General features: G+C 41.6%; 1 protein-coding gene across 1 annotated transcript in view; it reads right to left on the minus strand.

Annotated features, from left to right (window-relative positions):
- Nucleotides 1-25,748, minus strand: part of MYO18B (myosin XVIIIB) — a 1,784,667-nt gene that overhangs the window by 117,736 nt on the left and 1,641,183 nt on the right. The window contains exons 41-42 of the mRNA XM_069620271.1: nucleotides 12,080-12,121; nucleotides 1,458-1,622 (exon numbers count right to left, since the gene is read on the minus strand). Of these exons, the coding sequence (XP_069476372.1) occupies nucleotides 1,458-1,622; nucleotides 12,080-12,121 (207 nt within the window). The remainder of the gene's footprint in view (nucleotides 1-1,457; nucleotides 1,623-12,079; nucleotides 12,122-25,748) is intronic.

The following is a 25,748-nucleotide window of genomic DNA, read 5'->3' on the forward strand; positions in this document are numbered from 1 at the left end:
TCACATTGGGCTGCAACATAAAACAAGCTTACATTGGTTGTTCGTAGTGCCAGATTTTCATAGATTTCAGAACTGACTTTGATGCAGCTTTGTGCAAGACACCACTTGTCTACTGCCTGATATATTACAAAATTGTAGGATAACTATGAACAAAAAACAATTAGACCCACATCTCAATATATATTATTGGATGAGGAGAGTGGGAAATATTAAAAATTCCTCTTTTGGCCTTTCAAATATGTGTTTATTTATTGGGACAAAAGCATTCTGTATAACTGTAGAGACATGGAACAAAGTGGGTATATAATAGAAAGCAATGTGAGGGCCTCATTAGAGAAATTGTCAATAGTAGATCTCAAATCCATGGGTACACTACTGGACATTACTGGACGTTCCCCAGAGGAGGCCTCTGATGGTGGCGATGTATTAGCATTGCAACCTTTCGCATGTTATTTCAACACAACCCCACAGAGTCGCCAACACCAAATTCTATTTTGATACTGTGGATTTTACGGTATATTTATCGAACCTATTTTACACCATCTTACAGCTGGTCCACAATTGGTTACATTTTACATGGTGGCATGTGGGGTCAATATGAAAATGTCCCCAGCTGCTAAGGTGGCCACTAATGATCCCTCCCTGATGGGGCACTCCACAGAGCCCCTCTCTCCTGGATGAGGAATTTTGTGCAGGTGGAAATGGCAGCATTAGCAGTAAAATTGGCCACTCAGTCCTTTTAACCACCTTCTCTGGTGGAATGGGCTTGCTTCTTGTAATGCGATGAGCGCGGGCTGTTTGCGCGGTATAATCAAATAAATAAAATAAATAAATAAATAAATGCTGCTTTGAACAGGGTAATCAGAATATGTACCACCCCTTCTAATTATTCAGTAATGAGGCCTATACATTGTATGACACAAAGTAAATATATTATATTTACATGTCCAAAGGAAACACTTGCATCTTAAGTATCTTACAGAATTCACAAATTCACTTAGTACTCCAGCCTCTCACATTTTTCCTGTCTGACTGTGCCAACACATTACTTTTATAGTATGTGTACGTTTCCCCTAGGGCCTGCTATCTCATCTCAGATGATAAGCTTTACTTACCCCCATCCCAATAAGACTTAATAGAAATAACAGATTTGATGGATTCTTGAGAATAAGCAACACATCATTAATATCAATCACACAGTGTATTGCTCATGTCTGCTTCACTAAATATGCTTCCCCTGCCACCTGTTGTCTGCCGTTATAGTTTTGAGGAACCCTAGTCCTAAAATCTAAATTCTATGTCCTTCTTATTTGCCCAAGCACTTTCCTAAGATATTATCTAATAGAAGTGTCAACTATGTGAAAGATATTGACTAACGAAGATACTGACCCCTACAAACAGGACCAGACACTTCTCCTTATATTTCCATACATGATTTTTCAATAAAGGTCTCTTACCGTACACTGTGCTGACTACTGGCATCCCCTCTGGACAGTCTGGATGCACTGCCAGCCACACTAGCACCCGAAGGTGATGCCCAGCTGGCAGAAGAGCCCATCCATGATTTGACACTTCCTGCTGGCTCCAAACTTATGCTGGATCCAATGCTTGAATAACAATCTCTGAAAAGCAAGTAATATAACTGATATACTTAGAGAAATATTTTTCAAAGAAGCTTTATAAGAAAGAGGGAAAGAAACAAAAGCACTAATGGAATATTAAGGGCACCAAAATATGCAATTGAAGAACAATCGATAATACCATTTATATTATGAATATCAAAGAACACAGCAATAACTTACACAGTAAGATCTGTAATTTTTTACAAATTATTTCAAAATTATTTCAAAATGTGAATTCACTTCAAAAGTACAGGAAAACAATTACTGCTCATATATAATCAGGAACATGAGCTACTGCAAATAATCGCCAAAACCTTATTTGACATGTAAATCCTCCGTTCTATGACTGTTCTACAGATGTCTCAGCCAATTTCCTGGGTCCATTTATTATACTTTACGGTTATTATGGTCGCAATAATTATCTTGATACAGGTCGCTGTGCAAATGAAGAGCAACGGATGGAAATCAGCCTTAACTGTGCCAATACTTGCACACCGACACATGCATTATGGAGGATGCTGGTCAGGTGACCAGCCCCAGCCACGCAGCTGCCCCACTCACCACCAGTTGTCCCAACTTCCGAGTTGCCATAATAGGATTTCAGGCCACCACAAAACAATCATTATTTAGGAGTATGCTTTTCACAGGACTAGGTCCTGCCTTTTTGCTTCCCCACCCACCACCAGTTATCCCATCTTCTGAGTGACTACATGAGGACTCCAGGCCAGCACCAGGCAGACAGCATTCAAGAGACCACTGATCACATGACCAGGCCCTGCCACTCAACTGCCCAACTCACCATCCTTTTCTCCAGTGCTTTTTAGGCATCCTCGTGGCTGGAATCCTTAGCATAGAACAGACAAAAACAAGGATCTCGCCTGTTTGTGCCTGTTCAGGCCACAGGCCAGTGTTATACCCCTCACAAACCAGACAGACATCAACATATGACTCCCGCTACCACAGTCCATCCCCATCATCTCCAGGATTTGCACAGCCAAATCAAAGACAATGCCTGAGAGTTTTATCCTGTAGGATAGGATGTGGAGTATAATGGTGTGTTTGAAGATGTTGAAGGCTGCATAGAGGTCAGGGTGTATGAGTAGTGCTGTGTGTACCTTGTTAGTGATTTTGTAGAAGTCATTGATGATGTGCAGTGTAGCTGTGCTTAGCTCAAAGGTCAGATTAGAAGCAGTTGAGGAGGTTGTTTGTGGTGATGTGTTTTTGCAGTTGGGCAGTGGCAACATATTTCAATGATTATGGTGAGGTATGGTGAGGTATGGCAGGACAGTAATGGGGCAGTAGGTTTCGGGGAGCAAGGGTTGAAAAGATGTTTTTCTGAAGAGGGGTGAGGTGTCTTCAGTTTTGAGCGGAGAGTGGATTGTACCATGTGAGAGAGAGGAGTTGATGATGTTGAGCCAGTGTGTAGTGATGGTGGCGATGCAATTGGATGCAACTTGAGGTGAGTATTCGTCATCCAGGAAGTGTGGAGGTTTTTTTTGGCAGTAAGGGTGATGAAGGCTGTCTGTTTCAATGGGGTGGAAAGTGCCCCATGTATTGGAATGTTTGGTACCAGGCTTGCTTGATGTGTATTTTTTAGTTGAAGTAGTCCACGAGGAAGTTGCATACTTTCAGTGTATGGCAGTGGGGAAGCTGTGGATTGTGGTTTGGAAATGGATTTGATGATGTTGAATAGTTTCTTTGTATACCTGGTGGTGGATGGAAGTTCTTGGAGGTAGAGGGTGTCTTTGGCATTGGGTATGGCTGTTTTATATTTGTTGTGCCTGAGTGGTGTCCTGGTGACAGGGCATGGGTTCTTATGCCAGGCTCTTTCGAGGCATCTGGCTTCCTGCTTGCTAGAGAGGAGGGAACTGTTGAACCTTTGTTATCAGTGGCAGTTGCAGGGATTTTTTGATTAGACAGGGACAACTTTGCCAAGTGCCTTTGTGATGATGGTGTTGTAATTGAAGAGGAGAATGAAGAGATGTGTGTGGGGTGAGGAGTTGGGTAGTATGAGTGGCAGTAGTAGTAGCCATTTATATAGCACCTTTTCCCATGTATATGGCCTCAACGCGATTGTGGTGGGAACACCTTTGGGGACCGAATTCCAGGTGTGGGAAAATTCTCAGACAAGGCTAAGAATGCATGTGTGCATTTGGTCAAGATTAGGAATTAGGTGGGCTGGCTAGGCTCCAGTACGCAACTCAAGAAGTAGGGCATGTGGATGTCACAACAGTGCACTAGTGCATGAGACTCATTATGTGCCCGGCTAGACCAAATATTGCCATAGATTGTCGCTGTATTGTAGTGGCAGAGGTATTGTGGCAAGTCTTGTGCAAGGAGGCAAATCTGTTATGGGTCCAGCTAGACCGGATTTGTCATAGTCATAGCTGCATTCTAACGTGTGTGGATGGAAGGCCGTGCCTGCGGCAGATTTTCACCAGAGTGGAGCATTCATATGTACCTTAAGCTCATATGGAGCTTATCTTTGATCTTGCTGTGTGATCAGGGCATCTGTGTGAAGAGACAAGCTACACTCCTAGGCTATTCTAGGCAATATAATCAGACTACCCTCAAAGCCATTGAAGTACAAATAGACCGGCTATGTTAGTATGACTTCTAGGCATGCTAGACAGGCTACCTTAAGTATTTGGTATGTCTAGCTTAGAAGTCAGGGGGATGTGTGGCAGGTAGGGGGAGCAGTGTCATTTGGAAGAGTGACCGTGAAGAGATTTGCATAGAGGTCAGACCATGACAAGCACATTGGAATTTCCACAGAGACATGATTTTTTGTTGAAATCAAAAGCTCTAGGGTGTTGGCAGCTAATTGTGTGGGGGAGGTGATGAGTTGTGTGGAGATATAGGAGGTGAGTTGAGTCAGGATACTCTTTACAATGTGGTTCCACTTTGGATTATAACTAACAGGGTAGAGGTCACCAAGGTAGATATTGATGCATAGGAAGATGTGGTTGTCAGTTGTGAAGTCAGGCCAGTTGGTTTGGAAGTTGGAATTTCATGTTGGGGCAGTAAATTAGGTGGATGAAGGTGGGGTGTGAGTGTGATAAAGGTTAGCAAGCGAGGGAGAGGGTGCTACAAAGGAAGTGTATGTGCGGTGGGGTTGCTAAGTATGAATGGATATTTTTACATTTATAGATATTGCCACCTTGTTTGTTTGGGAAATTTCTCTAGTGAATGACATTGTGTGTGGGAAGCATATCAGGGATAATAGGTGTTGGATTTCTGAACTCTGACCTGGTGGGCAGAGGTTGAGAAGGCCAGCCTAGTTTCTTGGAACAGGGTAACCTTCTGGACAAGCCAGACCAATCAAGGTAGCATTGGCGGCAGCCAAGACTAGGGAGGTCATTGCGACCTTGGAGGTAGCCATGCCGCTATTTGCGGCATGGCTACCCCCATTCCGGGTACTGGTCCGGGTTCCTGGAATGGGGAAATACCGGGCCATTCCGACCTTGGAGAACCCGGTATTTCCCCATTCCAGGAACCCCTCCCCATTCCCATTGAGCCCTTTTAGGGCTCAATGGGAATGGGGAGCATGCTAACAATGACGTTAATGACAGGCCCGTTGTTAGCATGCTGGACCGCTCGCGGGACCCGCTAAGGATGCCTGGTTTACCCAAGTCCCGCAAGCAGAACTCGTAAGCGGGTCCCGCGAGCAGAACTCATAATGAGGTGGTACGAGGTTAACGGGGCCGGCTCCTCTACCAGCCCCGTTAACCCCTACCGCCAAGGTCAGAATGACCCCCTAGGTCTCAGGAGGGGTGAGGGTGATCGAAAGCCAACACTAAGCACACAAAGTAAACAAAACGACAAAGGACTCTCAGACAAGTCTATATATATAAAAAAAAATATATACATTTATTAAAGGCCTTTTAATTCAAACACAAAGTAAAACTCAGCAATATTAACAAACCTAACACAGCAATAACTAGGAAACATATATACATTAACTATTGGCCTAAAGGAATATTACACAAGTAGAGATCCACAGCATGCAACAGAAAGGGGGTCATACAGTGTGAATATACTTTAGGCAGTCCTTCAACAGTTCAAACCCTAACTAATAGGCAGTCCAGTCCCTAGTCTTGCGATCAAAAGAACATTCAGTGTCGGAGCACTTGATCATGCTTTTAAGGTCCAAAAGGGTCTCTTTAAGGGGCTGTAGTCACTCAGGAAGCTGGGTGAGTTGGTGAAGAATAAGGTATCACTATTCAAGGAGGGTCTCCACAAGAGGGCAGAGCAATTTACAAAAATTGGGAATAGCTTGGTAGCACAGGCAACCTTAACAAATTATGAATACCCCAGGGGCCATCGGCAAGTACTCACTGACCCTGGGCGCAGTCTGGACCAAACTTCGCCAGTCGAGTCTAGTTTGTTTGCAGGTCCGAATCCCGCAGTTGACCGTCTCTACAGCTTTCAGGGGCTGCATTCCGGAACCTCAGTCTGTGGTGTACAGTGGCGATTTCTCCAGTTCTGGTGAAGGGATTGGGCCAGTTCCACTGTAGCTCATCTTAGGGTACAGGGGGGCAAAGCAGTAAGGCACCCAAAAAGATCATCAACAGAGCAGGGTGACAGGTGAACCATGTATGCTTGGGTTCAGGTAGACTCTCCTAATTCCAGAACTAGGAATGCTAGCTGTACGAAACTCAGTAGGGGAGTGCCTTCTATCAAGAGCTTACGGTCCCCAAAGGCTCAAGTCAAAATTTGAGACGGCGGTGGTTCCAAGGCGAAGGTCCTGTACGAGCTGGTCAGTTTACTGGGCGGTCCAGGAACACTTTTGAAAAGGATTGCTTACAGGTTAAGCAGGAGGTGCCGAGAGTAATTAGCCCCATTACTCCAACGGGTCGAAGCACCCTTGCAGGCCTTCTGTGATCGATGAGAACCAGGGGCTCTGACGGAACAACAGAGGGTTCAGGGTGCCAAACCTTCTTAGTGGGTCACCAGCGGTTCCACGGATCTGCTTCTTCAGTTCAGGATACTTGGCTCCTTTACTAAATTCGGTATGAACTCAGAAGATTGACCTGGGATGGGTGTAGAGTGCCTTCTCTTATCCAAAATCTCCTTCCCGCCAAAACAAACCAATAAGGGATCTGCTCACATTCAGCCATCCCAGACGTGGACCAATCACGGACCACAGTGGTCCACGTCATCCCATCACACCAGACATCCTGACACCCAGGATGTGTATTGGAAATAGACATCTCCAGCCCACATCCTGGGCGCACACACGCAAGGCATGCAGAAGCCCACGAAAGCTTCGGTTTGCGCTGGGGTCTGCATAACCAAATAAGGAACTACCCAGGTCTGCTTGACCTGAGGAAGGAAAAGGGGCCAAATGGCCAGAGGACAGAACAAATTACCTTGTAGTATGGCCATTTTTGGCACAGGCCACCGTCCTGGGCCAAATGCAGTAAACACGGTTTGGACCACAGAAAAGAGTCAAAAATGCTTTAAAAGTAACTGCTGCCACCGGCTCTGCCCTGGGCACACTTGTACATTCACCAAAAATCCTTTGAGGGTGTCTTGGGCATTAAAAATGAAAAAGGGACACTTGCGCACTGTACTGAAAGGTTCATTGTGCACTGATAAAATGTTAACAACACATGGCAACAAGGTGAAAGACTGAGGGAAACTAAGTCTCCCAGTAATGGTACTCTGAAGGGCATGTCAGTTTCCCATAGCAAAATAAGCAAAAGCCCAGTGAAGGAAAACAGAGGGCTGGGCTCCACTGCTAGAAGTCAGGCTAGGATGGTCAGACAAAAGCAAAAAGTTGGGGGGACAACTGGAGGAAATATTACCCATGAATGGAAATCTTTCCAAACAATAGGTGTGTGGTTTGGTTTCAGCCATGTCTCTATAAGAAATAGTAGGTCTGAGGAGTGTTTGCTAATGAGTCAATTGAATTTATCTATGTGTGTATACAGGTGCAGAGTGGAAGCTGGGCTGGAAGAGGGCGTATGTGAGTAGCTCTTTAAGTGGATTACTGTGTAACGGTTTGATTTACATGTTGTTTGTGTGCTTTGTTTGAACATAAATGGTGGCACCCAGTGGCATACAGGTGCTAACAGGGGGCAAAGAATGCCATAGAGAAAATATAATTGCAAGAGCCCTTAATTCCGCCATTGGATCTGGACATCCAGGAAAATGTACACCCTAAGGAAAGTGCTTGAATTCCCTAAGCAACTTGCAAGAACTTCAGCAGGAAACTGATATAAACAGGAAACAGGAAGTCCGTCCTCTTCTCACACTGAAAGCTGCTACTGTAGGATCTCTGAATGCAGAGATAGACTAGGACGGAGGGTCTCAAAGTGGTCTGATATGGAGCATCTAGTGATTACTTTCAGATTGGTGTAGTCTCAAAATACTTATGGATTTATAAGCATCTGGTTTCAGTATTGTAATTATGTTTCCAGCAGTTATTCACTCCCAAGTGATTTAAACAATTGTAGACCAATTTACCAAACCCAAATGAGACACAACAAAGGACGTTAGAGAAGATGTAAAATTAGTCTAAATCATTGATCGCATCTTCATTCAAACAATTTCACTTAAAGGGGTGCATCAGCTGGACATTCCATTCTTGTTTCTGAACCAACTTTCTCAGGGGTTGCGTAGAGGATTGCTATGCTTTTGCTACTAGAATACACATGCTTTATTGGCATATATTGAAACATAATGCAACACACTACGGGTTAATCATGGACAGCGGTGGTGATGTGGCTTCCTTTTTTGTTCTTGGTTTTTGTCTCATTAGTAAAGAGATGTTCTGTGGGATCATGGGATATAATAAATGACATTACTGACTTTGTGAGAGATGTGTACATATAATAAATTTTCCATAAGACCGCGCATAATCTTGTGTCGCGTTTTCCATTTAGAATGGTTTTATCCCAAATGTGCTTGATACTTTTAGATGTTGTTGGGGCAGATTTACACCCATTTGCAATTTGTTTGAGCAGAATCTCATTTTAAAAGTTCTTTTGACACTATTATAAAATAATGTTTAGTGTTTGTGTATGCAATATGTATTGTTTCATTCAACGAGTTGATGAAATGAGGGTCCCGTATGGATCATGAAATGTGAATTGATTCAACAGATTGCTATATTGTATAATCACCTTTTGCTTTTATGCCATTCATTTACAAAATCAAGCTTGCCTGGCGACGAAATATAACAATAAAGTTATGAGAAGATAAAGTAGAAGTGCCAAGTACTAAAAATGTACTTGAGTTTAACAGACAATGGGCCTCATTACGAGGTGGGCGGTAAGGGTAAACGGGCACCGGTAAGGAGACCAGTGCCGGTAAACCGTTACCGCCCTATTCTGAGGTCCCTTAGCGGGTCTCACTATGGGCGCCTGATTTTACCAGGCACCCTTAGCGGGAGCCGCTAAGGTACCAGGGAGCTAATAACGGGCCCTCTATTAGCGGGCCCGTTATTAGCTCCATCCCCATTCCCATTGAGCCCTATGGGGGCTCGAATGGGAATAGGGAATGGTTCTCGGAATGGGGACTTACCGGGTCCTCCAAGGTTGGAATGACTCGGTAAGTCCGTATTTCGAGAACCCGGACACGGAATGCGGCAAGGGGATAGCCATGGTGCTAATAGCACCATGGCTACCTCCTACCTCGTAATGAGGCCCAATTTCTATGGACCCCCATGGGAAGTCACATTGGACACATAGTCCAACATTAGAGGAAGATGGTTATGTGCTCACTGTGAGACGCAAAGGGGTCCATTGACTGATACTGTTAATGAAAGACCTATGACCATCATTCAATTCATGAAACGTTTTCTGTTATTAATCCCAAAAAGTTGTGATTGTGAGATGTTTTTATTTGTCTAATTTATGTAGTCAGCACGATACATGGACATTGAACATGTACAGTACTTTTCTTGTGTATGGCCATGCATGACTCAGCGATCTCTACCAAAAAACAGTGTTCTTTGCATAGATACCGTTGCAGTGTAAACAATTGGGTATAACAAGAAAGTATGGCATGCCATGTGACCATAAATGGAATAATTCACAGAGAAAAACTCTGATGCTTTCAGATAATACACAAAGCTAATTCATACAATGTGTGACTTTGTTCTGAAATGTACATATCCCTTTTATAAGCAAAAGTATAAATGTAAGAGTGTACTTCGGTAACAGAATAACAGATTAACCACAGGTTTGTGGAGAACAGCTCGACACCCTGCGGCACCATAAACACAAGCAGGAATGCAAAAGCAGCAACACAAGCATTTGCACCTAACAAGAATCTTGGATTTGTGTACCATAGAGAAGCTCTGTGAATTACACTGTTTTAACACAACAGCATAAATTATGCTCATGCAAGAATCTGCCTCTGAATGTAAGTGAACTAACGTGCACCGAGGGAAGCCATAATGAAGAGATACCTTGCAGAGAATAGCAACAGGCACACACGCGTATCTTCATGTAGCCTCTTGTTGAGAAGAATTGAGACCCCCAAGGTCTAATTTAAGAAAGATCAGAAAATCACTACCTAAGCTGCCTGCTGCCTACATGATTTGCGCCGCCCCAGAATGAAGACATGTGCGCATACGAAAGCAAATGCAAATGCAACCAGATGCATTGAATATTATCTATTAAGTTATTTATGTCTGTTTCGTACTTTATGGACTTTCTTTACCTGGTCTGCTTCTGGTGCATCTAAATATTGACCGAGAGGGAGCCATGCTACTTTGAGGCTTTCTGATATTTGGCCAATGTGCATATTGTCGGCATTTACTAACCATATTAAATATTCTTCACATCTTAAGAAGATTTGCTTACAGTGTTTTTTCTTACATTTGTTGTCTTGCTTATTTAGGAGTGCCTGACACTCTATATAATGGTTACATTTATATTATTGTTATGTTGTGACATGGGGAATGCAATAAATTGTCTATGAGGGTAATTCATGGATTATTTGCGCCGAAAAAAACGGGATTTGGCGCCATTCTGCCTGCAAATCCCCATTTGTTAAACAGGGATTTGCGGGCAGAATGGCGCACAAATCCCGTTTTTTTCAGCGCAAATAATCCATGAATTACCCCCTATGGCTTTAATTATACAACACAAAGTCCGGACATAAGTGTCAGATCTTTTTACGTGTTGAAAAAGCTTCACTAAAGGAAAGCACAGTAGATCAAATGCACTTATGACGCATCACAATGTTACCAGTTTGGTGTATGAATAAAGAGCGGTTCAACTTTCTGTGTTACTAACTCCAGTTATGTACATCGGGTTAAATTAGTTCAGCAGGTGGTAAGCAAACATCTCATTGCGTTCTGTGACCAGCATTGACCACACGCAACTATCCTTCTTCACAAAAGGGGACCTGTAAGAGGTTGGTTTGTGAGCCCACGCCCCTCCCAGCATCTTTTCGACCTGGGGGTAGGGGAGTGGAGTCTTTTTTTAATGGGATATTCCCATTGAAGAACACTTTTGTAAATCAAGCCCACTTGTCTGTTTTGAGCTTTGCCTCCACCCTGGCCTCTAATGATGCATACGAGGCACGGGGTAAGAGTGCAGCAAGGGTGCAAAGTCCTGGGCAGTTCAGACCACCCGCTAAGTTCAAGAAGAGCAATCTGTGCTTGAAGGTTTGCCTTGCTAATATCAAAAAATGAATTTGCACTGCTGAAAATGTTGTACTGCAAAAATAGCTATTCATTGACTTTGCCCACACTTTGCACTATTCCACGAATCAGGGTTTGTGTCTGCAGAGCAAAGTCACTTTTCGGCAGTGCAAATTCACTTTGAACAGGGCAAAAATTCCACGAATCGGGCCCAAAATATGTTCTATAGAGTTGGAGCATTTGGTTTATGAAAGTGTAGACAATCATTCCTGATTCACACCCAGGGTATATAAATAGATGTGATTTATGCACATGCTCTGGTTTTCTTTCTGTACAAATTGCTATACTCTGTGATGTATACAACCACACAATGAGAAGCATCACATTCCACCTGTAATGCGGCTTCTTGAAACTGACCATCTTCCTTAGGCCCATAGTCATTTCACCTGGGACACAGATCCTGACATGGATTCACACTTGTACAGACACCCAATGAACTACTCTATGCTAAGGGCATCACGTGTTCGTTTGCAATAGAAGAGACACTCTATTTAAACAAAAGTATGAAGGCATTATAATCATTATATGCATCACATATCAATTGCACACGACTATCTGCATCATGCATAATTGGTGCACAATAGGTCGAGCAATGCGAAAAAACCTTCACAAAAATAACTGCTCATCTGTTAGATTTACAGACTAAGAACACCTGGTCAGTGGCGGCAGGAAACATACAGAAGCAATGCAATTAGATACAAGGTCGCTTCCCTGCTATTCAAAGCAACCGATTTATAACATAATCCACAGTTATGGGAATGTTGTAAACAGTGTGGTGCCCCCTGGGCTTACTTACGAATCTCTTTTTGAGCAGAAGGACTCCACGGCTGTCTGGACACTGTTAATGAGGAAGAAAAACATGAACAAATGAACTATGTCTCTCAATGGGGCTCGCTTTCGTGCAGCACAGTGTGTTAGGAGAGGCAATGTAAATAGCTCGCTACAATGAATAGAGGCGTCAATATCACATGAGGGATTTTAAATGTCTATTTGGTTCTTACCATCGATATATTGGGGCACCCACTAAGGTAACATTTAGATTTAACAAATACTAGCAAGCAAACATATGCACCTGCCATTTGATAGATTCTGACACCAGGCTGAGGTCTTGCATTGGAGACATTTTTAAATTATGAGGTGATTCAAACCATGTTCTAATAAAAAACTGCTACAAAACAAAAACCAAGTACATGCACAGTTTAACAAATACTTACTTGGATTTGAAGCGCCATTTTAGAGCTTTATAGACCATGGGAAGGGTCATTATTGCAGGATAATGACCCACCACCAATTTATGGCCTAAGTTAAAGCCAAGGGCCACAAGGTGGGGAAGATTATTAAACCAAGTGAAAATGACCCCTCCCGAGGTCTATGAGTCTATTAGCACATAGTGATAATAGCAATAAACATTTTCTAGTTTTTTTGTTGAAGTAAAACCGTTATGTTAATACTAAGTAAAGTAAACAAACACACTGGATTGGTACATTAGATGTGTTTTAATTTGCAAATATTTTTTTAAAAAAACGTTTTCTTCATAAGGCAAGCTTTTAAAGTGCAAACTTGGTTATACTGGAATGGTTTTAACATATGCATGTATAAGGTGCTATGTAAAAGTAAAGGATTTCTCTATGAGAAAGTGAAAGCATGTTCCTGTGCTTGTTTAGCTTTCTCTTTTTTGTGTTAAATAGGATGTTGCATAAAAATAAAGCTGCTATCAGAGAGGAAGAGTCTTGTTAAGAAAAATATTGCCTTGAAATTGCATTGTTGTTTCCCTGTTTGCTTTTGAAGACAGAACGTTCAGCTTGCAGTTGATACAAGTAGTTATTGACTGCACTTTTGAACATTCTGACTGGCTGGGAGGGGGCAAATAACAATGTCCATTCGCTAATAGCCATTACATGAAATGATCTCTTTGGTCACCCCATACTATAGCTACGAACATTTGAGCAGTATCTCAGTGCCATGAGCATACCAGCACCTCTGTGCCACTGAACGGCACTGCACCAACTGAATGGGACTTGTAAAACATGAGTATGACTGTACCTGATAAAGGTAAACACCATTGAATGTACTGTTCAACTACACTGCACATTTGAAGAACACTGCACTCTTTCCATATGATTCTACTATTCACATCACTGCTCACTGAGCCTGACATCCACTGCTGCACTTTTTGGTGGTTATGAATATAACAGCATGGCTTCAATGAACCCAACTGCTCCATCAAATGGGGGCACAGTGACTTTAAAAATAGTGTGCCCATAGACTATGGTCCTGTACAACCTCTAAACACCATTGTATCTGTATTATCCCACAACACCAAGTAGGCGGTATAACACATATGCTTGACAGCTACTCCCGTTGCTTCTATGCACTACTACATATTTCAACCTTACTTCACCATGTCTTAAATTTCCCATCTGGTTCACCACTCACTACAGGCCTGCTGAAAATGCCCTACCTGCTACGGTTTCTTGGTAATTATATAAAAAGAATCGCAGTGACAACATCTGCAAAATCATTCCTAAAACACTAATCATTGACAACAAATTCAATGATACAATTGTCAAACCTATATCTCACATTGGGTACCAGGCCAGGAGGGCTAATTGTAATAGTAGCCACTCTGGAGATCGTAGGAGATTCGTAACCATGACTCTCTACTAGAAACACAAGGTTATGCTACATACCCATCAGTGCACTGCTATTTGAGCAACCGTTTCAGCCGCTCATTAACAGCATCCTACAAGAGTGCCTGTGCTCTGGGTCAATGAAATCTTCACCTCCATATCCAAGGCATTGAAGTCCAAATACTTCACTAGTATCAGGCACAAATAATTCACCCACGTTACCTGTCAAATTAATTAATCTATGAAGCATTCAGCACTCCACGGTTGGGTAGATAACATGTCTTCCAAGCCTAGAAACACTGGACTATTCCACATTGCCTCGTTGGCTCCCTAACAGCTAGACTTTTGCCAGACTGGTCCACATTAAAAGTGGTCCTGCTTGACAGTATTCCCAAAATCAAGGATGCAACACAATCCCAGCACCTTACTGCAAAATTGTGGACTCTTCACTTAGTCATCATAGAGGCCCGGTTTTCTTACTTCTAGACTCCAACCAAGCTCATGTCAGAAGTATACAACATTGTGCTCTAAATTCAGAAGACTGGTTTTGGTTTCAGCAAAATCTTCCATGACTCAGTTATCTGGGAATCCTACTGGCTCCTTCTACAACTCTTTCAGATAGCAGCTAATCAAATGCGTTACTGACCCAGCCAGGCTCTGCTTCCCAACCAAGATATTGGTACTTGCTCAGCATCTACTGTCACAGAGAAATTCAACTTGAAGTAGTGAGCATCTTTGTTGATAGCACTTCAGACTCCTTTGGCTAAGGTGTGGCAGATCATAGGTTATTGGTTGGCTTCTCACATCTTGCAATGTTCCCACGACACATAGCCTAGGCTTTCCCTTCCCATTTACATGTTCCCCAGAACACAGCCTGGTAGCCTTTGCTCTGGACATTTCCATCAATTCTTTCTCACAGACCAGAAACATCACACACATCATTGCTGAATCCCTTCTATAAGCTCTCCTTCCCTATTGATACACACGTGTGAGCCTCCTAAACATCAAACAGTCTTAGTTGAAATCACCCATGACCATTACTCTCAACTCAGTAGCCACACTCACCAAATGAAAAGTGAAATCTCACAAAATACCTGCTTAATTCTATCTTCTATGCATATATAACATTCTCTTGGGATCCCTTTGAATTGGGAACTGGGCATGTGCCCAGTCATCCTTAACTTGAGACTGGGCTACAACCCTACTCCTGCTCAAGTTGACTCTTGGACCCCGATGAAACAACTGATCTTGCAACCATTTTATCCTCACATCAAAATCATAAGGCTCACCTAATAAGTATGCATGCTACAGTGCTACAAAATGTTAATGTTAGTGTCAATTATTTGTGGGATGTTTTTACTCATGCATCCAAGCCCTACAATAAAACTGTGCAGTACTGGCATGGAAAACATCATGATGGCCAGAACTCCCCAGAGAGTGAACAGGGAAAACATGAAGAATAGGCTGCCACCCATTTTTGCCTATGTTGTGAGCACAGGAGGGCACTGCCTAAAACCACCATTGGGCTACACACACAGTAGCCTGAAACCATTGAGAATGGCAATGCTGATTGCCAAAAAAGCAACTCAGTACTGTGGGGAATTCATTTTCTTAATCCCAAAAATGGTTGCATTACCAGTTCTCACCACTATCAGAAAGCTGGCGTTTTAAAACCACCAGACTTTTGTGTAAAACTGAACAAATGAAACAAAACCAGACCAAGGAAAGACTTGCTAAGAGGTGGATACAATGTAAAACTATATTCTGAAATGACTTGAAGGAAGTAATTATTTAATGTACATGTAAAAATTGTAAGTTTTGATTTAAACTGGGAACAAAAAGTGACATTTAGCTGAAACCTGGCTTAATGAAACTGGATTCTGCCTGACAACTACCCCCGACAGGAGTTGAAACCTGCTCAGCCACTCTTCCCCTTGCCAAAAGGAGTTGTCACCTCTCTGATTAGATTAGGGGTGGAGCAGCTGGGGACTACAGGGAGTTGAACAAAGGCCTGTCGTGGACTCAGGCAAATGTTATATTGGGGGCGTCGTAAAATAGCTTCCTCTTGGGAGAAACTGGGGGGCAGCTGTGCCTCTGTGAACAAGCTGGCTTGAGGGAAGTGGATAAACCAGTTATTCCACTCTGTGATGGGGGAAGCCACACCCCTTTTTGACCAGGGCATAATTTTAAAAAGATAGATAACTCATAGTGCGGACGTGTCAGAATTATATAAGTAATATCATTATTTTTGTGATTTTTCTGTGAACATTTTGAGAGGCGTTAGGACCCTGTGGTGTATTCTGGGGGGTTGCTAGCGGAAAACAGGGTCTCACTCCAAATGTATGCATGTTAAAAATCTGACACTTTATCATCTGTAACCCATATCCCTGGTGCACATTTGTGTAAAATCTGGAAAGGTTTAGAGGTCGTTATCTGGATGAAAAGGGGAGAATTCTGTCATCAGTGGACACAACATCGTACAAAGACAGGGATCGGATGGTTTGGTGCTACAGAAAATATGTTAACTGGACCTATAACATTAGAAAAATGGTACATAGATAAATATGTATTTGGGTCAGAAATAGATTTGTGTGCAATCTGACAAGGGGAGGTTCCTCTGACCATAAAACCTACAGCATCACTCTGACTCACATTATCTTCCCCCAATCAAGGGAGAGAGGAGGAACTGGCCAATGACAAGTAGAGAGGGGCAGGCTTAGCTAGGCCCAGGCACACACCCATTTTCAAAACACATAAAAAGAGACTGCTGGGACAGGTAGAGGGATTCAATTCCATTTGCTGCGGAGCATGCTGACCGACGACTTCACATCCAGAGATCCAGACTTCAAATCCATCAATCTCCAGAACCTGTAGCAGAAATTAACTCCAGAATTTGTAGCAGAGAGCCCTGAATCCACCAGCTGAATCCTCTTCAGCAGGCCTCAAAACTAACCAAACTATTCAACAGCCGGGCGTGCTGTTTGAAGTTTTGCCGAGAATTTTTGCAAGAACCTGTAGCAGTACCCAGAAAGCAGTGTTACATCCAGAATCCAGAGAGGTTAGACCAGCAGAGCAGAGCTGACCCAGATCGCTATGAGCAGAACCAGAGATCCAGATCGCTGTGAAGTGCCGAGACCAGAACCGGAGTCCAGTCCAAAACCTGACCAGATCCGTGACGAGGCCTATTTCAAATTGATATTGTGAGTACCTAGCAGAACTGTGCAGAACCAATCTCTTAGTTAAAATAATCTAATCCAAACTATTTTAACCTAAGTAGAACTGCCTCCTAGAAATCGTGTCATCTGTCATTTTTAAAGCTGCACAACTGTCACCTGTCATTTTGAGTTTGCTTTAAATCCGAAAAACTACCTTTATGTAATCGTCCATATCTCTGGAATCGTTTGGGCTAGGAACCAAATTTAACGTTCCTCTGAAAGCTTAGAATCTAAGCTTTTCCTAGAACCGACTTCCTACTCCTTATACTTTTTCCGCAAGCACGATTTACGCACTCGCGAAATTTACCGGATTTGCGATTTTGGCTCAATTTCTCCACTTGTCAAAATAGCAGCTCCATTCTTTCTTTTGTTAAAATCCGTTTGCAACTTGGTAATAACTCATAGAGCATTGCTAAAGTGAGCCTGAACTAATACCAACACGCATCTCCCACTCACCCTGAATCTCTAGAGGGAATTAAAATCAGTTGGCACATTTTCCCATCCATTGCCTCACATATAAAAGCATTTTGGGCCTGTGTTTCAAACTCCTACCTGTTTCCTCTAAGCTTGCTTGGGGGGAACTGAATTTCGTATTGTATTTGATTGCATTCCTGAGAACTGTGTGCTCCTCTTTCCATCTCCTTCCATTTCTTACATTGCATAGGGGAGGGGGGTGAATTGCCAGAGAAAAAGTGATTATCTTATCTTTTGCTAAAATCATATCAAGTATTTCTGTACTGCATTTTTGTTCCTCATTGCTTTTCCCTTGAAACCATAAAAGTATTTTTGCTACTTTATCCATCCTATACTAACTCCTCATTGATTGTAAAGGAGTGTGCTAGTGCCAGATTACCCATTGTTGATCAACATCATATTTCTAAGTGTACTATAAGATATTAATTTATTATAAAGTGTGATATATATATATATATATTGTTTAAATTCTCAAATAAACCTTTTAATTTGCAAAACAAACCTACTTCTTGGCTCAGTGAGGTCAGGGGGATTCTAAGAGGGGGGTGTTATACAAGGGTGGTCATCCAGAGTACTGAACTAGACATAAAAATACATTAATAAGGGCTTTCCTCAGCATCCCAGACTAGGCATTGACTTGGCTGTAGTGTTGATTGAATATTGCTTACATATGTGAACAATTAAATGATCATCAAGCCTTTTATCACGTACTCATTTGTCACATACAAACATCTCTGGTCATTCTTATCCTCCCACAATGTACTTTGATGTCATGCAAAGCAGGCTGGAACCCTTGCAGGTGCTATTTGCGCCTTTCTCCTTTTGCATGAGGGTAGTTCAAAATAATAAAATAGGAGTGTATCATATTGTCCATCCTGGTATCAGAACATTCAATCAGAAAATAATTGTTTTGTGTTGTTCTATGTTTTTATAATATAATTTGATTAATAAGATGGTGCGGTATATTTACCATTAATACTATAACCACAATATATACCATATACCATAAATGATCATGCACACACCTCTCTCAAGATAAATGTTTTTATCTCTGGTTACACAGTGGTCAGCCAACACGATGGTGGCTCTAGTAAAAGTACACCTAACTATGTGGGTCTCATCCACATAGAAAAAGACAGATACATAGAGTAAGGCAGTGAGGAAGAGAGAGGGAGACCGCAATGTATTACCTGACTGAATGTAACGCCTTATATTAATTATTGAAGTTCAGAATGCTATTCCTTACTGAAATAGCAAACAGTTTCAGTAGACAAAACAAAAACGAAATTCATCAGTCACTTTCCTCAAAGGAAATATGCTGTTTAGTGACTACTGTGCATGGTAAAGAAGGCCTGTTGTAACATTCACTTAAATACTGTCTGTATTGATCTCTGCATGTATTAAACAAAATATGAACCAGACCACCAACAGAATAGAAAAACATAATTACTAGAAAAAACCCTCTTGTTAAAAAGAAGTGAGCTTTTGGTTGATACACAAGGTCACACTTCATATGCGCTCTCGTTTTCACAGAACAAAACGGATGTTGCTATGATTTTAGATCCTCAAATACCCTTTTCATCCTTGAGTTCATGGTGTGAGGCCTGGAATGTCGGCTCTGCATAGAAATATTTCGATGTGCTGGTAATGTGCAAAATGGGTATTGCAAAGCTGGTCTGGGAATGTTGAGTAGTCTAGAGTTCTTACACATATTTACAAAACTTAAGAGAATTTCTAGTAAAAACATAGCCCCTTAATTAACTATTGTGACAATTGTTACGGATTGGCAGATGGCGATTGTATTTTCTCACTGCAAAAAGGCCAGCTGCTGTGTGCACTTACCATTCTGTCAGGCTGTGAGGACTGACAAAATAGGCACATTCTAAAACTTCACAAGGAAGTTTATTACACATTTGAAGTGTGAGGCGTTTTGGAGAGGTTTTGGCTATCTGTGCCGATAATATCTTGAGATGGGGTAGGGGATGGAGTTATTTTGGTTTCTTTAGAATAGGAGGATCGGCACTTGCTAATCCTGAAGAAAACTAACTTTTTGGCTTTTGTGTATTTCCTGTACATTTCAGCCACTTGCCATGTTACGAAAATGCAATAGACAATTGTAACAGATACATTTAAAAGTTGTAGTAATATTTTAAACGTGATATATTTGCTCAACCATGACAACGAAAGAAAAAACGCGAAGATATGAATGTGATATGCAGGTGGAGGACTTATAAACTAGTGACTCATCCATATTTGAGTTTGTGAAAACAATGTTGATAACTCAGTTTCTGTTTATCCCTAGTCAAATTTAACTTGCATGTCATGGAAGAGCTCTCTTTAAGAAGTCCAATGTTGTGAGTCTGTGGAAGATGAATTTATTGTAAATGTCATTTTAGTAACTTCATATTCCTTTTTTTTTTATTCTCCTCTTAGTGATGTTATTTTACTGATGAGAGGGATGGCATAGAACGCGTGATCTCTTCTCCAGCAAAGGGTGATAGCAATGTGACAATATCTTCCCACCCCAATACATGTTTGAACTATTGGGATATCAGACAGACACATGGTTTGTTTAAGTGTAATGCAATTCACACATCCATCCAAAACGGAGAAGAAAGAGAAAGAAGGAGACAATATGCAGTGTACATGGAATCTCTGCATGCAGTGTATGCTGGGGAGGAGGACTGTGGGGGGAGGGGTGTGTGTGTGTGTGTGTGTGTGTGTGTGTGTGCGCGCGCGCGCGCATGATGCTGCATATCTCAATCCTCAGATACCCAGTGATGCACCTCAACCCTCGGGGATCTGCTGCACTCGCTACAACCTATCTTTCCTCACGAGCCCTGAAGCTCTTCAGCCACAGAGTTCTGCCTAAAAACTTCTATTGGCTTTGTCAAAAAATGCTTGCTGTTCTACAGTCTCCTTTCTTTTCTCAATCTATTTCAAGGTGTTTCATTTTTTGTCCCAGTGTTCCACTTCCCTTGCTCTGTCCAACGTTTCCTTAATTTCGCCTCACTTTTTCTAGCGTCCCCTTCTTTGGTGTTTAATTGAAAACCCTTGTCTATTTTGGAAATCTGTATACTTGTTCTTTCTTTTGTGCCTCTCCTTGCATGTTTTTCTAATTCACACATACATGCTTGATTTCTTTTTTTCCTTTCATCTCCTTCTTCTATATTACTGATTTGTGTTTATTGATACCCCTTACTTGTCCCCTATGCCAAATTGTGTGTCAAACTCGGCATACACACAGCTCTCAGAGGAGAGCATCTTAAAAGTGAAGAAAAAAGGCACCGGTCGAGAGTTGTGCGTGGCCATTGTGTCCTCGGAACTCACGTGCAATAAGTTATGATTACTATTTCTGTCATCTCTTTCATATTATAGGCTAACATCCTGAGACATTTGTTGTAGGACCATATAGTTGTCCTATGATTTTTCGCGGATAAATGTAAGTGCTTAAAAAAACACATTTTAGACAGAAAGCCTTGATTTTGACTTATTTCATATTTTATTCATATGCATCTTAAATTTAAATTATCCTTTTTTCGATTTGACATGCAAACTCATCACATGCTTTTACGGGGATGAAGCTGTGCTTAAATTTGAGAATAGTACAATAACATTCGGAAGAACTTTAAATGTAAAGCTCCCTGCAAATCCATTGGTGTTGATTCCCAAAGAAGCTACAGATAGGAACTCTACCTTACCGGTGTTTTACTCTTGGTGAAAAATGAGTTGATGCCCAACTACAAGGCGGAACAAGACATTCTCATAAGATACTATGGAAAGAGGAGAAGAAGTCAGAGATACTCCTGTTACGTTTTTTATGAATCAATCCCTTCGTGTTTTTGTAATCACTGGGGGTCAAGCATATTTCTGTGAAGTCCGAATATAAATATTGAGTCTTCATGTCTGTTTCGATGTGCAATATGTATGAAGCACTGATGCTTTTGAGTGGGCTCCTTTAGGCAAATCTCACACGACACCAGTGGGCTGTTTAAGGATGCCTTACTCATTGATTATTGTGCTGTTTTAATATCACCATTCCTCCATGCACAGCTCTGACAATACTGTGGCGTTAACACCCGATCTGGCCACCGCATTGGGTGTTAAGGACATTAGCACCCCTGGTTACCAAAGCAGCAACCCGGGGTGCTAAAAAAGGATTTTCCTTCCTAAAATGGGATGCGTGCGCTGTCTGGTAGTACGAAGGAAAATCTTTTACCAACATGTCCACCTTTCGAAAGGGAAGGCGTGGCTATGTAATGAGCCCCTCTTCCCTTCGGTGGACATTCTGCGCAGAGAGAAAGGTGCGCTGCGGCGGCGAGTGCTGTTGCAGCCGCAATAAAGTACGCTGGGGGTGGGGTGGGTTAAAAATAAAGAAAAGAGGATGTGGGCCTTGGAGGAAAATGGTGGCAGGGGAGCTGGTCGTCAGGCGTCTTGGAACACAGGCTTAGACCGGCGGTTCAAGCCACCCCGTTTGCTAATGATACGTATACTCTAAAGTGTGTGATTTGGCAAATGGTTTACTTTAAAAAGAAATCACATATGTGTGCTTCTGTGTGTAAAGTAATGGAGGAGGTATTTTGCTTACTGTGCATCTTGAAATTCCGTGCCCCATTAGACATGCTGCTGTACAATAATCTAATAATGTAGAAAAAGTTAAGAGCCATTACACGCACATTTTCAAGTTGCTATACATGTTGCTGTTTTATTCAATATCTTAAAGGTAGTGTTTGAAATATTAAACTCCACAATGGTGGCAATTTCAGTAACCCATGTTATGGCAAAGGTTTAATTAATGTACACTTGAAATGCTTGACTTTGATTCTCAGGGGCTTAGAAACCACTCACTGGTATTAAGCGTGTTATAAAGAACAATAATAATTATAATAATGTCTATGCAGATCCTATGCCTCACATAAATCATGGTGACTTTTGAATAACTATGCCCTCATCTCCTTTGCTAGCACAGTTTCTGCCGGTTGTATGAAAACCAACCAAAGTAGAAAACGGCCAGGCCCATTTGAAGAACTTTGGAAAGCAACACGCTGGACAGATGCATATCTTATTAAAATGTATGCACCTTGCGGTACACTGAGTAAAAAGAGATGTGCTGAATGTTGCTTTAAAAGGCTTTAAGATGTATGTTCCTGCTGCCTTTTACATTGAATAGTGTTCACTTCTGTGCAGTGGCGTCGCCACAAATCAAATTTAGGAGGGTCACAGAGGGGGTCAAAGACAAAAGTAGGGGGGCACAGACAAAAGAAAGGGAAGACATGGTCACTGCTCATTTTAGGTAGGGGGCACATGGGGGGCACAGGGTTTCAAAGGGGGGCCCAGGGCCCCCAGACACCCCCTAGTGACGGCACTGCTTCTGTGCTGCTGATTGGAAGTCGTGACATTGGGGAGAGTTTTGCTGTGATTCATTTGTGTGCATGCTTTGTTTCTATGCTTCTTTTTTCAGTCCACTACTACAGTGTGTAGTAGGTGGTGCTGTGCAGTCTGACACAGATAATGCATGGAGCAACAGTGACAACTATATTCTGTGACAACAAAAATAATTCAACATTGCCCTCCAAAGAAGAAGCTCATAGCCACCTGAGTGCATACGATTAGGTTGTTTATAGCAGTGTCCCATCTTTGGTGATTTAATAATAGATATTGCTAAGGTGTATCCACTAATGTAATGATGACTGGTAAACAAACAATTTAATCTATTTAAATAAAGGAAAATTGAACGGTGGTCCCCGAGCTTTATGCTGCAGAAGCCACTGCTGTAAACATTATGTGCATTGGTAGATGGATTCAAGAAATAAGAATTGTCATGCCAGTACAAGTGTGACTATGGCATAATGCACAAATGCAGTTATGCCAGCAATCAGATTATTATATGTCCAATATCTCTACTAGAATAGTCTAATTCTAAATAACAAAATCTAAGTCCATAATTGCATTGCTTATTATCGTCCATCACAACACATACATAAAGCGGAATGTCTTTCAAGAGTGACACATTTTGAACAGGTTTTATTTTCTCCATTATCGATAACAAGCAACAGTATAAGAGAAATGTCACAAACAAAGATGCATTGGCAATATGTTCCCATGTGCGATGTGGTGTGGTTGTCGTTTATCTGATGCACATATTTGAAATGCTATCTCTAGTGAGCTGTGCTATCAGTTTAGAACACACAGGAAGTTGATGTATCTTTTCTATGCAACCTCCCAATATTCTGTCTTTCTGGAAGGACATCTGTGCCCCCAAACCCTTAAGGTAATTTGGGTGGCATTTTACTGTTCATTTGGGAGTGCATCTCAATCTGTCCTTTCAAATATCTATTAGCTTTCACAGTTGTTGATTTATAAATATCCAGTTAGGCTGTGATGCATGTAATCTGTTCATAGCCCTAGTTGATTACTATATACCTGTGTGAAAATGCAGTATTCAGTTTGTTTGGCTATAATGTATAAATGCTGTGGTCAAACCACTTGTAAATACTCACTGGTTTAGAGCAAGGAAATCAAATGTTACTTTTTAATGTGCAAATATAATCTGACTCTTTGAATATTTCACATTAACAAGCTGCATGATCTGATTTTTCAACCATTACCCACAATGGTTATGTGTTCAACAATACTTAGAATTTGTTTGGCTGTAAATATAGTGAGAACGCATTTTTAAATACTTATTTAAGGCACATAGCTAGCAAGGACTCCCAAGAGTTTCCAGCCGGGCCCCTTCTGATCTATGCCTCCTTCCTGTAGAAAAGTAACTCTGCCTCAGGTAAAATCTGCTTAAGGCTTCCCCATGGATAAGTCCCCTTTCATCTTGACATATAATCCAAGTTCAGCACTCATCCATTTTGATCTGGTGTTCCCTTTTCTGCATCCTTCACAATCCCAGAACTCTTCCCATCTATTCCCTATATGTTTCGACTTATATAATGGCTAATACTCCCACAGTATGCCATACCTGACATCAAACCTTTAGATAGATCAAGTCTCTCTTTTGGTTTGCTCAACAGACAGACACTCGCAGAGAATACATTGATCACATTTCTAAACGTGTGATACAGTGGGAACTGTAGCCGTTGATCATATGTGTTGCATTTCTCCTCATAGCAACATGACAAATTGATGAAATAGAGATGTCTGGATTCCCACAATTCCCACAAATCCAGTGACATGCAACATGAAATTATGAGAAGACATATAACGCAGTTATTAATATTTATAATTGCATGCATTAATATTAATCTACATATATTGTGTTTAGGCTCATTTCGTAGATGTGAATGCCATCATTTCAAAACAAACACCTTTCCTTTTGGCCCTAATTCATAGGGTTGTGGCGTTAGGGCCATCATTGTTCTTTTAATGCATACATATTGCTAATTCCAATGGACCATTACATTTCTGTTTGTGTCAGCACAACAGTATGTGCACAGCTTTCACAGGCCCCTATGCAAACCACCTACGGTCTGTGATTAATAGGTTTGCCCCGGACAGAATCCTGTTGGGTCAAGAGTTGTAGAATGTTGCACATAACAACTAATTTTAGCTTGTTCTGCCTGGTGTGTTGATATTGTTTTCATTCTTTGCTGCATTGATTTACATTTTGCTATCATGATGCCTGGTACATTGATGTTTTTTCACTTTTGTGCTGATACAGAACATTCTACATTGAGTAGAGATTTATTGAAGTGTGCTTTTAAGCTCATGTTCTGTTTCAATGCTGTTTGTAGAGTGCAGTACCAATCTGGCACGAGTAATCCATCAGTAAAAACTGACAAATATTTTGGTTACCACAATAACAATGCTACATTTTCCTACCTTCACCGCAGGCTGGAACAGAAAACTAAGTTAATGATAGAGACATGGAGCAAAGAGGAGAAGCATCTGAGCCATCAGGATCTGCCAATTTGTAGAAGCTCAGGCTACTGTGTAAATTGAGGCTAAAGTTGAAGAATGTTGCCTGTTAGAGCTATTTTCGTCTTCCCTCCCTAGGACATTAACTTCGTTCCACCTATGCAGAACATTTATGTGTATTTTTCTTTGTAAAAGGTGCAGGTTGTTCCATGAAATACTGAAAAATGTTTAGCGAAAGCAGTTGGACAGAGTTAGAAAAACATCAGTCCCCTCTCGACCA

The sequence above is a fragment of the Ambystoma mexicanum genome, chromosome 10 (genome assembly GCF_040938575.1).
Source record: "Ambystoma mexicanum isolate Mex_15411 chromosome 10, UKY_AmexF1_1, whole genome shotgun sequence".
Taxonomy (NCBI): Eukaryota; Metazoa; Chordata; class Amphibia; order Caudata; family Ambystomatidae; genus Ambystoma; species Ambystoma mexicanum.